We start from the raw sequence: 15,722 nt of genomic DNA on the forward strand, positions 1-15,722 counted from the left end.
AGCATACGGGGTCGAATGCTACTTCTGACTCGCTCCCTGCCGCGCGGTGGATGCTAGTTACTACCCGCTAGACGTGTTGACGTTACAACTGCTACTTAAGTTGAGATGCTAATGTGGCTAATGCTAACTGACATTAATGGAATAATGCTAACATTTAGCTAAATGCTAAACCAGAGTGACTGCAGGTCATGTGTTTAGACGACTAAAGGAGACAGTTAGAGGCGGACGAGGAGGAGGAGGAGGAGGAGGAGGAAGAGGAGGAGGAAGAAGAGGAGGAGGAGGAAGAGGAGGAAGAGGAGAAGGAAGAGGGAGAGGAGGAAGAGGAGGAAGAGGAGGAGGAGGAGGAAGAGGAGGAGGAAGAAGAGGAGGAGGAGGAAGAGGAGGAAGAGGAGAAGGAAGAGGGAGAGGAGGAGGAGGAGGAGGAAGAGGAAGTGGAAGAGGAGGAAGAAGAGGAGGAGGAGGAGGAGGAAGAGGAGGAGAAGGAGGAAGAGGAGGAGGAAGAGGAGGAAGAGGAGGAGGAGGAGGAGGAAGAGGAGGAGAAGGAGGAAGAGGAGGAGGAGGAGGAGGAAGAGGAGGAGGAGGAGGAAGAGGAGGAAGAGGAGGAGGAGGAAGAGGAAGAGGAGGAAGAGGAGGAGGAAGAGGAGAAAGAGGAAGAGGAAGAAGAGGAGGAAGTGGAGAAAGAGGAAGAGGAGGAGGAGGAGGAAGAGGAGGAAGAGGAGGAAGAGGAGCTCAGTGTCTCCAGCAGGGGGCTGTAACGCGCATGCGCATCACCACCACAACAACAGCCGAACCCGGAAGACCACCGGAAGAGGAAGCCGCCGTGTTTGAGACGCGGTTGATGGAAAAAGGTCCAGCGGCGGTTTTTGTTCACAGCTTCTCCCGCCGGCGGCAAAAGGTAAACAACCGTTTATTTACAACACGCGAACGTTAACGGGACGTTTGCGTGACGGTTTAACCATGACGTCGCGGCCGCTGACGTCACTTTACGCCTCTGTCTGTGCGCCGAGTGAGCGAGCTAACGAGCTAGCCGGCTCATGCGAACGAGCTAGCCGGCTCACGCTAACGAGCTAGCCGGGTCCCGCTTACGAGCTAGCCGGGTCCCGCTTACGAGCTAGCCGGGTCCCGCTTACGAGCTAGCCGGGTCCCGCGAACGAGCTAGCCGGCTCACGCGAATGAGCTAGTCGGCTCACGCTAACGAGCTAGCCGGCTCACGCTAACGAGCTAGCCGGGTCCTGCGAACGAGCTAGCCGGCTCATGCGAACGAGCTAGCCGGCTCATGCGAACGAGCTAGTAACGGCTCATGCGAACGAGCTAGTAACGGCCTATGCTAACGAGCTAGTAACGGCTAATGCTAACGAGCTAGCCGGCTCACGCTAACGAGCAGGCCGGCTCACGCTAACGAGCTAGCCGGCTCACGCTAACGAGCAGGCCGACTGATGCTAACGAGCTAGCCGGTTCATGTCAACGAGCTAGCCGGCTCACGCTAACGAGCTAGCCGGATCCCGCTAACGAGCTAGCCGGGTCCCACGAACGAGCTAGTAGCGGCTAATGCGAACGAGCTAGTAACGGCTAATGCAAACGAGCTAGCCGGTTTATGCGAACGAGCTAGCCGGCTAATGCTAGCATGTTGTGGTTCGGTCAATGGGAGAAATGGCAACACAGTTATGGCCCGTTTGTGTGTCTGTTTGCGTCATTTTGTGTCTTTTTTTAGTTGTTTTGTGTCTTTTTTTAGTTGTTTTGTGTCTTTTTTGTTGTTTTTTGTCTTTTTTTGTAGTTGTTTTGTGTCTTTTTTTAGTTGTTTTGTGTCTTTTTTTAGTTCTTTTGTGTCATTTTTTAGTTCTTTTGTGTCATTTTGTGTCTTTTTTTAGTCGTTTTGTGTCTTTTTTTAGTTGTTTTGTGTCTTTTTTTAGTTGTTTTGTGTCTTTTTGTGTCTTTTTTTAGTCGTTTTGTGTCTTTTTTTTAGTTGTTTTGTGTCTTTTTTAGTTGTTTTGTGTCATTTTGTGTCTTTTTTTAGTTGTTTTGTCTTTTTTTAGTTGTTTTGTGTCTTTTTTGTCTTTTTGTGTCTTTTTTTAGTCGTTTTGTGTCTTTTTTTTAGTTGTTTTGTGTCTTTTTTAGTTGTTTTGTGTCATTTTGTGTCTTTTTTTAGTCGTTTTGTCTTTTTTTAGTTGTTTTGTGTCTTTTTTGTCTTTTTGTGTCTTTTTTAGTGGTTTTGTGTCTTTTTTTTAGTTGTTTTGTGTCTTTTTTAGTTGTTTTGTGTCATTTTGTGTCTTTTTTTAGTCGTTTTGTCTTTTTTTAGTTGTTTTGTGTCTTTTTTGTTGTTTTTTTGTCTTTTTGTGTCTTTAGTAGTAACACAAAGCAACTAAAAAAAGACACAAAACAACTAAGAAAAGACACAAAACGACTAAAAAAAGACACAAAACGACTAAAAAAACACACAAAAAGACACAAACGCAAACATAAAGTAGCGCTAGGCTAATGCTAGGCTAACGTCTACCTCCCTGCTGACTTGTGTTCGTGTTTGAACCCCGCAGGACGGACCTGCGCGCGCACGGACCCACGTCGACCCCGGGGTCCAACATGGCCGCCCCGGCGTTACACCAGCCCAGCTTCCTCCTGGTGAGTCGGCCGTCGCCACGGTGACACAATGCTGCTGTTTACTTATTAACTCTGATTCTGTGAACTCTGATTTTCTGAACGTGCTCCTGAACGCATCGTCGTCGTGACGTCGCAGGCTAACCTCAAAGCCGACGCCACCACCAAACCACTGGTCCACCGCTGCCAAGACCTGGGGAAGGTCATCCAGACTATCCCGCAAAGGTACGGTTCTGTCTCTCTTTTTCACCTACCTCACTACCTCCCTACCTCACTACCTCCCTACCTCACTACCCACCTCCCTACCTCACTACCTCCCTACCTCACTACCCACCTCCCTACCTCACTACCTCACTACCTACCTCCCTACCTACCTCACTACCTACCTCCCTCCCTACCTCCCTACCTCACTACCTCACTACCTCCCTACCCACCTACTACCTACCTCACTACCTACCTCCCTACCTACCTCACTACCCCCCTACCTCACTACCTACCTCCCTACCCACCTACCTACCTCCCTACCTCACTACCTCACTACCTACCTATCTCCCTACCTCACTACCTCACTACCTACCTCCCTACCTACCTCACTACCTACCTCCCTCCCTACCTCACTACCTCACTACCTCACTACCTACCTCACTACCTCCCTACCTCACTACCTACCTCACTACCTCCCTACCTACCTCACTACCTACCTACCTACCTACCTCACTATCTCCCTACCCACCTCACTACCTACCTACCCACCCACCTCCCTACCTCACTACCTCCCTCCCTAGCTACCCACCTCCCTACCTCACTACCTACCTACCTCCCTACCTCACTACCTACCTCCCTACCTACCCCCCTACCTCACTACCTCCCTACCCACCTCACTACCTACCTCCCTACCTCACTACCTACCTCACTACGTCACTACCTACCTACCTCCCTACCTACCTCACTACCTCACTACCTACCTCACTACCTACCTCACTACGTCAATACCCACCTACCTCCCTACCTACCCCCCTACCTCACTACCTACCTATCTCACTACCTCCCTACCTCACTACCTACCTACCTCCCTACCTCACTACCTACCTATCTCCCTACCTCACTACATACCTACCTCACTACCTCCCTACCTCACTACCTACCTCACTACCTCCCTACCTACCTCCCTACCTCACTACCTACCTACCTCCCTACCTAACTACCTCACTACCTACCTACCTACCTCACTACCTCCCTACCTCACTACCTACCTACCTACCTCACTACCTACCTCACTACGTCACTACCCACCTACCTCCCTACCTACCCCCCTACCTCACTACCTACCTATCTCACTACCTCCCTACCTCACTACCTACCTACCTCCCTACCTCACTACCTACCTATCTCCCTACCTCACTACATACCTACCTCACTACCTCACTACCTCCCTACCTCACTACCTCACTACATACCTACCTCACTACCTCCCTACCTAACTACCTCACTACCTACCTACCTACCTCCCTACCTACCTCACTACCTCCCTACCTCACTACCTACCTCCCTACCTACCTCCCTACCTCACTACCTCCCTCCCTCCCTCCCTACCTACCCACCTCCCTACCTCACTACCTACCTCCCTACCTCACTACCTCCCTACCTACCCACCTCCTTACCTACCTCCCTACCCACCTACCTCCTCACCTACCTACCTCCCTACCTACCTACCCACCTACCTACCTACCTACCTCCCTACCCACCTACCTACCTCCCTACCCACCTCCATACCCACCTCCCTACCCACCTACCTACCTACCTACCTACCTCACTACGTCACTACCTACCTACCCCCCTACCTCACTACCTCCCTACCTACCTCCCTACCTCACTACCTACCTCCCTCCCTACCTACCCACCTCCCTTCCTCACTACCTACTTCCCTACCTCACTACCTCCCTACCTACCCACCTCCTTACCTACCCACCTACCTACCTACCTACCTCTCTACCCAACTCCCTACCCACCTCACTACCTACCTCCCTACCCACCTACCCACCTACCTCACTACCTCCCTACCTCACTACCTACCTACCTCCCTACCCACCTCCCTACCTACCTCCCTACCTACCTCCCTACCCACCTCCCTACCCACCTCCCTACCCACCTCCCTACCCACCTACCTACCCACCTCCCTACCTTCCTCCCTACCTACCTCCCTACCCACCTCCCTACCTACCTCCCTACCTACCTCCCTACCCACCTCCCTACCTCCCTCCCTCCCTACCTACCACCTCCCTATCGGTATGAACGTTCGATTCCCTCCCCCCTTCCACAGGAGCTGCACCTGATCTTCCCCTGGCTCGTGGAGAGCGTGTTCGGCAGCCTGGACGGCGTCGCCGCCGGCTGGAACCTGCGGCTGCTGCACGCGCCGAGCAACGAGTACCACGTGGTCCTGGACTTCCTCAAGCCCAGGTCTGTCTCGGCGGCCCCCCTTTACCCCCCCCCCCCCCCCGTGTGCCTGCGTCACGCCGAGTCCACGCCGCTCACCGCTCTTTCCCACTTTCTGTCTTTCAGCGGGCCGATGATGACGCTCGTGTACAAGCTCCAGGCGGACGAGTACAAATACGAAGTCCCCGTCAATTATCTCCCGGTGAGTGACTCCGGGTCCTGACTCTGGCTCCTGACTCTGGTTCCTGACTCTGGTTCCTGACTCTGGTTCCTGACTCTGGCTCCTGACTCTGGTTCCTGACTCTGGCTCCTGACTCTGGCTCCTGACTCTGGTTCCTGACTCTGGCTCCTGACTCTGGCTCCTGACTCTGGTTCCTGACTCTGGTTCCTGACTCTGGTTCCTGACTCTGGTTCCAGACTCTGGTTCCTCTGGCTCCTGACTCTGGTTCCTGACTCTGGTTCCTGACTCTGGTTCCTGACTCTGGCTCCTGACTCTGGCTCCTGACTCTGGCTCCTGACTCTGGCTCCTGACTCTGGCTCCTGACTCTGGTTCCTGACTCTGGTTCCTGACTCTGGTTCCTGACTCTGGTTCCTGACTCTGGTTCCTGACTCTGGTTCCTGACTCTGGTTCCTGACTCTGGCTCCTGACTCTGGCTCCTGACTCTGGCTCCTGACTCTGGTTCCTGACTCTGGTTCCTGACTCTGGCTCCTGACTCTGGTTCCTGACTCTGGCTCCTGACTCTGGTTCCTGACTCTGGTTCCTGACTCTGGCTCCTGACTCTGGCTCCTGACTCTGGCTCCTGACTCTGGCTCCTGACTCTGGTTCCTGACTCTGGTTCCTGACTCTGGCTCCTGACTCTGGTTCCTGACTCTGGTTCCTGCTTCTGGTTCCTGACTCTGGTTCCTGACTCTGGTTCCTGACTCTGGTTCCTGACTCTGGTTCCTGACTCTGGCTCCTGACTCTGGTTCCTGACTCTGGTTCCTGACTCTGGTTCCTGACTCTGGCTCCTCTGGTTCCTCTGGTTCCTGACTCTGGTTCCTGACTCTGGTTCCTCTGGCTCCTCTGGTTCCTCTGGTTCCTGACTCAGAACCAGGTCCAGGTCCACACGTGCCTCACTGTCCCCCCTGTCGTGTCTCCACAGGGTCCCGTGAAGGCCTGCATCCAGGAGGGCGTCCTGCCCGACTGCCCACTGTTCCACAACAAGCTCCAGTTCCCCCTGTCGGGCCTGCTGTCCCTGAACCTGGCCCTCAGTATCCTCCACCCACTGTCCCCCCAGTGTCCCCCCAGTGTCCTCCAGTGTCCCCCAGTGTCCCCCCAGTGTCCCCCCAGTGTCCTCCAGTGTCCCCCAGTGTCCTCCTGTGTCCCCCAGTGTCCTCCTGTGTCCCCCAGTGTCCTCCTGTGTCCCCCCAGTGTCCTCCAGTGTCCCCCCGTGTCCTCCAGTGTCCCCCCAGTGTCCCCCCAGTGTCCCCCCGTGTCCTCCAGTGTCCCCCCAGTGTCCTCCCAGTGTCCCCCAGTGTCCCCCACTGTCCCCCCAGTGTCCTCCAGTGTCCTCCCAGTGTCCCCCAGTGTCCCCCAGTGTCCCCAGTGTCCCCCAGTGTCCCCCAGTGTCCTCCCAGTGTCCCCCCAGTGTCCCCCCGTGTCCTCCAGTGTCCCCCCAGTGTCCTCCCAGTGTCCCCCAGTGTCCCCCACTGTCCCCCCAGTGTCCTCCAGTGTCCTCCCAGTGTCCCCCAGTGTCCCCCCGTGTCCTCCAGTGTCCCCCAGTGTCCCCCAGTGTCCTCCAGTGTCCTCCCAGTGTCCTCCCAGTGTCCTCCCAGTGTCCCCCCACTGTCCCCCTGTGTCCCCCCAGTGTCCCCCCAGTGTCCTCCCAGTGTCCCCCAGTGTCCTCCCAGTGTCCCCCCGTGTCCCCCCGTGTCCCCCCACTGTCCTCCCAGTGTCCCCCAGTGTCCCCCCACTGTCCTCCCACTGTCCTCCCAGTGTCCCCCAGTGTCCCCCCACTGTCCTCCCACTGTCCTCCCAGTGTCCTTCAGTGTCCTCCAGTGTCCCCCAGTGTCCTCCCAGTGTCCCCCCAGTGTCCTCCCAGTGTCCCCCTAGTGTCCCCCCGTGTCCTCCAGTGTCCCCCTGTGTCCCCCCAGTGTCCTCCAGTGTCCCCCCAGTGTCCTCCAGTGTCCCCCTGTGTCCTCCAGTGTCCTCCAGTGTCCTCCAGTGTCCCCCCAGTGTCCTTCCAGTGTCCTCCCAGTGTCCCCCCGTGTCCTCCAGTGTCCTCCAGTGTCCCCCTGTGTCCTCCCAGTGTCCCCTAGTGTCCTCCAGTGTCCCCCCAGTGTCCTCCCAGTGTCCCCCAGTGTCCCCCCAGTGTCCTCCAGTGTCCCCCAGTGTCCTCCCAGTGTCCCCCCAGTTTCCCCCCAGTGTCCTCCACTGTCCCCCCAGTTTCCCCCCAGTGTCCTCCACTGTCCCCCCAGTGTCCCCCAATGTCCTCCAGTGTCCCCCCAGTGTCCCCCAGTGTCCTCCAGTGTCCCCCAGTGTCCTCCACTGTCCCCCGTGTCACTCCAGTGTCCCCCCAGTGTCCCCCTGTGTCCCCCCAGTGTCCTCCAGTGTCCCCCCAGTGTCCTCCAGTGTCCCCCCGTGTCCTCCAGTTTCCTCCAGTGTCCTCCAGTGTCCCCCAGTGTCCTCCCAGTGTCCCCCAGTGTCCCCCTGTGTCCCCCCACTGTCCCCCTGTGTCCTCCAGTGTCCCCCTGTGTCCCCCCAGTGTCCCCCCAGTGTCCCCCCAGTGTCCTCCCAGTGTCCTCCCAGTGTCCCCCCAGTGTCCCCCCAGTGTCCTCCCACTGTCCCCCCGTGTCCTCCCAGTGTCCCCCCAGTGTCCCCCCGTGTCCTCCCAGTGTCCCCCCGTGTCCTCCCAGTGTCCCACCAGTGTCCCCCCGTGTCCTCCCAGTGTCCTCCCACTGTCCCCCCAGTGTCCTCCCACTGTCCTCCCACTGTCCCCCCAGTGTCCTCCCAGTGTCCCCCCGTGTCCTCCCGTGTCCCCCCGTTTCCTCCAGTGTCCCCCAGTGTCCTCCCAGTGTCCCCCAGTGTCCTCCCAGTGTCCTCCCAGTGTCCTCCCAGTGTCCTCCCAGTGTCCCCCCTGTGTCCCCCCTGTGTCCCCCCTGTGTCCTTCAGGACTTTCCACTTGCGTAATGTGTCTTATAATGTCACCGCGGCGGCTGTTCATTGTGTCGTCCGCGTAGAGTCCGCGTGACGACGTCAAGTCAAGAGAGCGCGGACTCACCAAATAGCCTCCGCGGACGTCACGCGGACTCTCCACGTGTGTCCCTGGTTACTTCCTGAACGCTTCCGCAGATCCCTTTGAGTTCTTCGTGTTCCACTTCGCCTCCTGTCTCATCGCGCCCAAGGTGAGTGTGCACGGTACACGGAGGCACAGTGGGAAGTGCGCCCGGAAGGAGAATCAAACCTGCGGGCTCCTTTCTCTGTAAAATATTCCGCGTAGAACGACTGTTGTCTTGGTTACGAGAGTTCCGCGCAGAGAGACCTGATGGAGTCTCTATGTGTGTGTGTGTGTGTGTGTGTGTGTGTGTTCAGATCCGCACACCGGGCCAAAATGGCGGCGCCGCCAACAGCGCCTACTTTGTGCTGGTGGACACGTTCCTCAAGTACTTCCTGCCCAGCGAAGGAAGCGTCCCCCCGTCCCCCTTCTCCGACCCCAGGGGCTCCGTCACCGCGCCGTCACCCAGGTAGGGTACCGCGAGGGCAGGTTTGATGCGTCTACGCGCTACGCAGAGAATCCAGAGTCAGGAACCAGAGTCAGGAGCCAGAGTCAGGAACCAGAGTCAGGAACCAGAGTCAGGAGCCAGAGTCAGGAACCAGAGTCAGGAACCAGAGTCAGGAACCAGAGTCAGGAGCCAGAACCAGAGTCAGGAGCCAGAGTCAGGAGCCAGAGTCAGGAACCAGAGTCAGGAACCAGAGTCAGGAACCAGAGTCAGGAACCAGAGTCAGGAACCAGAGTCAGGAGCCAGAACCAGAGTCAGGAACCAGAGTCAGGAACCAGAGTCAGGAACCAGAGTCAGGAGCCAGAGTTAGGAGCCAGAGTCAGGAACCAGAGTCAGGAGCCAGAGTCAGGAACCAGAGTCAGGAACCAGAGTCAGGAGCCAGAGTCAGGAACCAGAGTCAGGAGCCAGAGCCAGGAACCAGAGGAACCAGAGTCAGGAGCCAGAGTCAGGAGCCAGAGTCAGGAGCCAGAGTCAGGAGCCAGAGTCAGGAACCAGAGTCAGGAACCAGAGTCAGGAACCAGAGTCAGGAACCAGAGTCAGGAGCCAGAGTCAGGAACCAGAGTCAGGAGCCAGAGCCAGGAACCAGAGGAACCAGAGTCAGGAGCCAGAGTCAGGAGCCAGAGTCAGGAGCCAGAGTCAGGAGCCAGAGTCAGGAACCAGAGTCAGGAACCAGAGTCAGGAACCAGAGTCAGGAGCCAGAGTCAGGAACCAGAGTCAGGAACCAGAGTCAGGAACCAGAGTCAGGAACCAGAGTCAGGAACCAGAGTCAGGAGCCAGAGTCAGGAACCAGAGTCAGGAGCCAGAGTCAGGAACCAGAGTCAGGAGCCAGAGTCAGGAGCCAGAGGAACCAGAGCCAGGAGTCAGAGTCAGGAGCCAGAGTCAGGAGCCAGAGTCAGGAACCAGAGTCAGGAACCAGAGTCAGGAACCAGAGTCAGGAGCCAGAGTCAGGAACCAGAGTCAGGAGCCAGAGTCAGGAACCAGAGTCAGGAGCCAGAGTCGGGAACCAGAGTCGGGAACCAGAGTCGGGAACCAGAGTCAGGAACCAGAGTCAGGAACCAGAGTCAGGAGCCAGAGTCAGGAACCAGAACCAGAGTCAGGAGCCAGAGTCAGGAACCAGAGTCAGGAGCCAGAGTCAGGAGCCAGAGTCAGGAACCAGAGTCAGGAGCCAGAGTCAGGAGCCAGAGTCAGGAACCAGAGTCAGGAACCAGAGTCAGGAGCCAGAGTCAGGAACCAGAGTCAAGAGCCAGAGTCAGGAGCCAGAGTCAGGAACCAGAGTCAGGAGCCAGAGTCAGGAGCCAGAGTCAGGAGCCAGAGTCGGGAGCCAGAGTCGGGAACCAGAGTCGGGAACCAGAGTCGGGAACCAGAGTCGGGAACCAGAGTCGGGAACCAGAGTCGGGAACCAGAGTCGGGAGCCAGAGTCGGGAGCCAGAGTCGGGAACCAGAGTCGGGAGCCAGAGTCGGGAGCCAGAGTCGGGAGCCAGAGTCGGGGACCAGAGTCGGGAACCAGAGTCGGGAACCAGAGTCGGGAGCCAGAGTCAGGAACCAGAGTCAGGAACCAGAGTCAGGAACCAGAGTCAGGAGCCAGAGTCAGGAACCAGAGTCAGGAGCCAGAGTCAGGAACCAGAGTCAGGAACCAGAGTCAGGAACCAGAGTCAGGAGCCAGAGTCAGGAGCCAGAGTCAGGAGCCAGAGTCAGGAACCAGAGTCAGGAACCAGAGTCAGGAACCAGAGTCAGGAGCCAGAGTCAGGAGCCAGAGTCAGGAGCCAGAACCAGGAACCAGAACCAGGAACCAGAGTCAGGAACCAGAGTCAGGAGCCAGAGTCAGGAGCCAGAGTCAGGAACCAGAGTCAGGAACCAGAGTCAGGAACCAGAGTCAGGAACCAGAGTCAGGAACCAGAGTCAGAGTCAGGAGCCAGAGTCAGGAGCCAGAGTCAGGAACCAGAGTCAGGAGCCAGAGTCAGGAACCAGAGTCAGGAACCAGAGTCAGGAGCCAGAGTCAGGAACCAGAGTCAGGAACCAGAGTCAGGAACCAGAGTCAGGAGCCAGAACCAGAGTCAGGAACCGGAGTCAGGAACCGGAGTCAGGGGAGCCAGAGTCAGGAACCAGAGTCAGGAGCCAGAGTCAGGAACCAGAGTCAGGAACCAGAGTCAGGAACCAGAGTCAGGAGCCAGAGTCAGGAGCCAGAGTCAGGAGCCAGAGTCAGGAACCAGAGTCAGGAACCGGAGTCAGGGGAGCCAGAACCAGAGTCAGGAACCAGAGTCAGGAGCCAGAGTCAGGAACCAGAGTCAGGAGCCAGAGTCAGGAACCAGAGTCAGGAGCCAGAGTCAGGAACCAGAGTCAGGAGCCAGAGTCAGGAACCAGAGTCAGGAGCCAGAGTCAGGAGCCAGAGTCAGGAACCAGAGTCAGGAGCCAGAGTCAGGAGCCAGAGTCAGGAGCCAGAGTCAGGAACCAGAGTCAGGAGCCAGAGTCAGGAGCCAGAGTCAGGAGCCAGAGTCAGGAGCCAGAGTCAGGAGCCAGAGTCAGGAGCCAGAGTCAGGAGCCAGAGTCAGGAACCAGAGTCAGGAACCAGAGTCAGGAACCAGAGTCAGGAGCTAGAGTCAGGAACCAGAGTCAGGAACCAGAGTCAGGAACCAGAGTCAGAGTCAGGAGCCAGAGTCAGGAACCAGAGTCAGGAGCCAGAGTCAGGAACCAGAGTCAGGAGCCAGAGTCAGGAACCAGAGTCAGGAACCAGAGTCAGGAACCAGAGTCAGGAGCCAGAGTCAGGAACCAGAGTCAGGAGCCAGAACCATTCTAACCCCCCCCCCCCCCCCCTCGACCCTAACCCCCCCCCCTCCAGGTCCCCCGGCGTCTCGTTCGGCGGCTACGGCGTCCACAGCCCCAGTCTCCTGAAGCACCACATCTTCCACCAGCCGTCGGTGAACGCCGACCCCGCCGCCCAGGAGATCTGGCGGTCCGAGACCCTGTTACAGGTGAGACCCGAAACCGCAGAACCCGGACACACTCCACACAGTAGGGCCCAGGCCGGGATTCGAACCGGGGCACCCTCTCGTTGTGAGGCGACAGTGCCGGCCACCACGCCACCGTGTCGCCCTGGAAATGAACCCGGACTCTAACGCTACGCAGACGACTAACAACCGTTTTTAACAGATGCTGGTTCTGTTGTTTACGTGTGTGTGTGTGTGTGTGTGTGTGTGTGTGTGTGTGTGTGTGTGTGTGTGTCCGCAGATGTTCGTGGAGGTCTGGCTCCACCACTACTCCTTAGAGATGTACCAGAAGCTGCAGTCCCCCAGGTGAAGGTGAGAGAAACGTCCCCCACCTCCCTCCTAACCACTGTGCCACAGCGACACACACACACACACACACACACACACACACACACACACACACACACACCATGGGCAAAGGGTTCTAGTCAGGAACCAGAGTCAGGAACCAGAGTCAGGAACCAGAGTCAGGAACCAGAGTCAGGAGCCAGAGTCAGGAGCCAGAGTCAGGAACCAGAGTCAGGAGCCAGAGTCAGGAACCAGAACCAGAGTCAGGAGCCAGAGTCAGGAACCAGAGTCGGGAGCCAGAGTGAGGAGCCAGAGTCAGGAACCAGAGTCAGGAACCAGAGTCAGGAACCAGAGTCAGGAACCAGAGTCAGGAACCAGAGTCAGGAACCAGAGTCAGGAACCAGAGTCAGGAACCAGAGTCAGGAGCCAGAGTCAGGAACCAGAGTCAGGAGCCAGAGTCAGGAACCAGAACCAGAGTCAGGAGCCAGAGTCAGGAACCAGAGTCGGGAGCCAGAGTGAGGAGCCAGAGTCAGGAACCAGAGTCAGGAACCAGAGTCAGGAACCAGAGTCAGGAACCAGAGTCAGGAACCAGAGTCAGGAACCAGAGTCAGGAACCAGAGTCAGGAACCAGAGTCAGGAGCCAGAGTCAGGAACCAGAGTCAGGAGCCAGAGTCAGGAACCAGAGTCAGGAACCAGAGTCAGGAACCAGAACCAGAGTCAGGAACCAGAGTCAGGAGCCAGAGTCAGGAACCAGAGTCAGGAGCCAGGAATCAGAGTCAGGAACCAGAGTCAGGAACCAGAGTCAGGAGCCAGAGTCAGGAGCCAGAGTCAGGAACCAGAGCCAGGAACCAGAGTCAGGAGCCAGAGTCAGGAGCCAGAGTCAGGAACCAGAGTCAGGAACCAGAGTCAGGAACCAGAGTCAGGAACCAGAGTCAGGAACCAGAGTCAGGAGCCAGAGTCAGGAACCAGAGTCAGGAGCCAGAGTCAGGAACCAGAGTCAGGAACCAGAGTCAGGAACCAGAACCAGAGTCAGGAACCAGAGTCAGGAGCCAGAGTCAGGAACCAGAGTCAGGAGCCAGGAATCAGAGTCAGGAGCCAAGAACCAGAGTCAGGAGCCAAGAACCAGAGTCAGGAGCCAGAACCAGAGCCAGAACCAGAGTCCTCTGCGTCGTTTCCCAGCATGCAAAGTGTCTCGTCCCCACAGTCAACATCTCACATGTGTCTGCCCCCCCCCCTCCCCCCCCCTTCCTGTTTCCATCTGGTGCTTCTCTTCTTCTCCTGGTCTCACGTGTCCCCCCCTCCCTCCCTCCCTCCCTCCCTCCCCCCTTTCTTTCTCCTTCCTCCTCTTCCTCCTTTCTTCTCCGCCCCCGCCACACCCTCATCCCCCCCCCCCCCCCCTCCTGGTGGCGCCGGGTGACCAGCTGGCGCTGCTGCAGTACCGCCTCAGTATATCCAGCGTGCCGTGCCGGCCCCACGCCCCCCCACCGGGCTCTGGGCCCCTCCACGCCTACCAAGTACTTTTACCTTTTCACCCCCCCCCCCCTCCTCACTCTCTACGCCGACGACGACGTTTGCTGTTATTTGCAGCAGCATCAGTGGTTAAAAAAGACCTCTAAATGTCCCTCCACACACACAACGGAGCGTCGTCGGCGTAGAGAGTGAACCCAGAGTTCGTCTCTACGGGGGGGGGGGGGGGGGGGGGGGGGTCGGTCTGGGTTGTGTGTCTCTTTTGTCGGTGTTGTGCTAACGCATGCTTGTGGGCGCGCTTTGCTAACATGCTAACATGCTAATATGCTAGCTAAATGTTCCTTTAAGTATATTTAATGAAGACCAGAAGGGAGACCGCGCTGAGGCTTTGGCTGCTTCTGTCTCTAACAGTTAGCACTAGCATTAGCATCGGCGCAAGCTAGCCTCCAGAGTCACAGGCCATCTCTAACAGTTAGCGCTAGCATTAGCATTGGCTATTCTCCCAGGGATCCATGCGCAAGCTAGCCTCCCGAGTCACAAACCGTGTCTAACAGTTAGCGCTAGCAAGCTAGCCTCCAGAGTCACAAGCCAGCTCCAACAGTTAGCGCTAGCATTAGCATGGGCTATTCTCCCCGGGATCCGCGCGCAAGCTAGCCTCCAGAGTCACAAGCCATCTCTAACAGTTAGCGCTAGCATTAGCATTGGCTATTCTCCCCGGGAGCCGCGCGCAAGCTAGCCTCCCGAGTCACAAACCGTGTCTAACAGTTAGCGCTAGCAAGCTAGCCTCCAGAGTTACAAGCCATCTCTAACAGTTAGCGCTAGCATTAGCATCGGCTATTCTCCCCGGGATCCGCGCGCAAGCTAGCCCCCCGAGTCACAAGCCATCTCTAACAGTTAGCGCTAGCATTAGCATCGGCTATTCTCCCCGGGATCCGCGCGTAAGCTAGCCTCCAGAGTCACAAACCATCTCTAACAGTTAGCGCTAGCATTAGCATCGGCTATTCTCCCCGGGATCCGCGCAAGCTAGCCTCCAGAGTCACAAGCCATCTCTAACAGTTGGCGCTAGCATTAGCATCAGCTATTCTCCCCGGGATTCTGCGCGAAAGTTATCCTCCCGAGTCACAAACCGTCTCTAACAGTCAGCGCTAGCATTAGCATCGCCTCTCGGGTCACAAGCTGCCTTTAACAGTTAGCACTAGCATTAGCATCGGCTATTCTCCCCGGGATCCGCACGCAAGCTAGCCTCTCGAGTCACAAACCGTCTCCAACAGTTAGCGCCAGCGTTAGCATTGGCTATTCTCCCCGTGATCCGCATAAGCTAGCCTCCAGAGTCACAAAGCATCTCTAACAGTTAGCGCTAGCATTAGCATTGGCTATTCTCCCCGGGATCCGCGCGCAAGCTAGACTCCCGAGAAACAAGCCATCTCTAACAGCTAGCGCTAGCATTAGCATTGGCTATTTTTGGCTGCTTCTGGTCCCGGGCGCTGGTCTTGGCTGCTTCTGGTCTTGGCTACCCCTGGTCCCGGGTGCTGGTCTTGGCTGCCCCTGGTTCCCGGGCGTTGGTCTTGGCTGCTTCTGGTCTTGGCTACCCCTGGTCCTGGGTGCTGGTCTCGGCTACCCCTGGTTCCGGGCGCTGGTCTTGGCTGCTTCTGGTCTTGGCTACCCCTGGTCCTGGGTGCTGGTCTTGGCTACCCCTGGTCCTGGGCGCTGGTCTTGGCTGCTTCTGGTCCCGGGTGCTGGTCTTGGCTGCTTCTGGTCTTGGCTACCCCTGGTCCCGGGCGCTGGTCTTGGCTGCTCCTGGTTCCGGGCGCTGGTCTTGGCTGCCCCTGGTTCCCGGGTGCTGGTCTTGGCTGCTTCTGGTCCTGGGTGCTGGTCTTGGCTGCTTCTGGTTCCAGGCGCTGGTCTTGGCTGCCCCTGGTTCCGGGTGCTGGTCTTGGCTGCTTCTGGTTCCAGGCGCTGGTCTTGGCTGCCCCTGGTCCAGGGCGCTGGTCTTGGCTGCTTCTGGTCCCGGGCGCTGGTCTCGGCTGCCCCTGGTCCCAGGCACTGGTCTTGGCTGCCCCTGGTCCCGGGCGCCGGTCTTGGCTGCTCCTGGTCCCGGGTGCTGGTCTTGGCTGCTCCTGGTTCCGGGCGCTGGTCTTGGCTGCCCCTGGTCCCGGGCGCTGGTCTTGGCTGCCCCTGGTCCCGGGTGCTGGTCTTGGC

The 15,722-nt window shown here is 57.6% G+C and overlaps 1 protein-coding gene across 1 annotated transcript; it reads left to right on the top strand.

The window, feature by feature from the left end:
* Positions 1–793: 793 nt before the first annotated feature.
* Positions 794–14,074, top strand: LOC310966187 (sphingomyelin phosphodiesterase 4-like; the record flags this gene model as incomplete). Its single annotated transcript, XM_083940045.1, is given in 13 exon segments — positions 794–895; positions 2,532–2,616; positions 2,732–2,798; positions 2,801–2,817; positions 4,913–5,049; positions 5,152–5,227; positions 6,168–6,276; positions 8,357–8,409; positions 8,597–8,748; positions 11,621–11,753; positions 12,010–12,064; positions 12,067–12,080; positions 14,030–14,074. Coding segments are annotated over 12 exon segments (897 nt in total). The 5' UTR covers positions 794–895; positions 2,532–2,577.
* Positions 14,075–15,722: the final 1,648 nt, after the last annotated feature.

This window comes from Echiichthys vipera, assembly GCF_963691815.1.
Source record: "Echiichthys vipera genome assembly, chromosome: Y".
Taxonomy (NCBI): Eukaryota; Metazoa; Chordata; class Actinopteri; order Perciformes; family Trachinidae; genus Echiichthys; species Echiichthys vipera.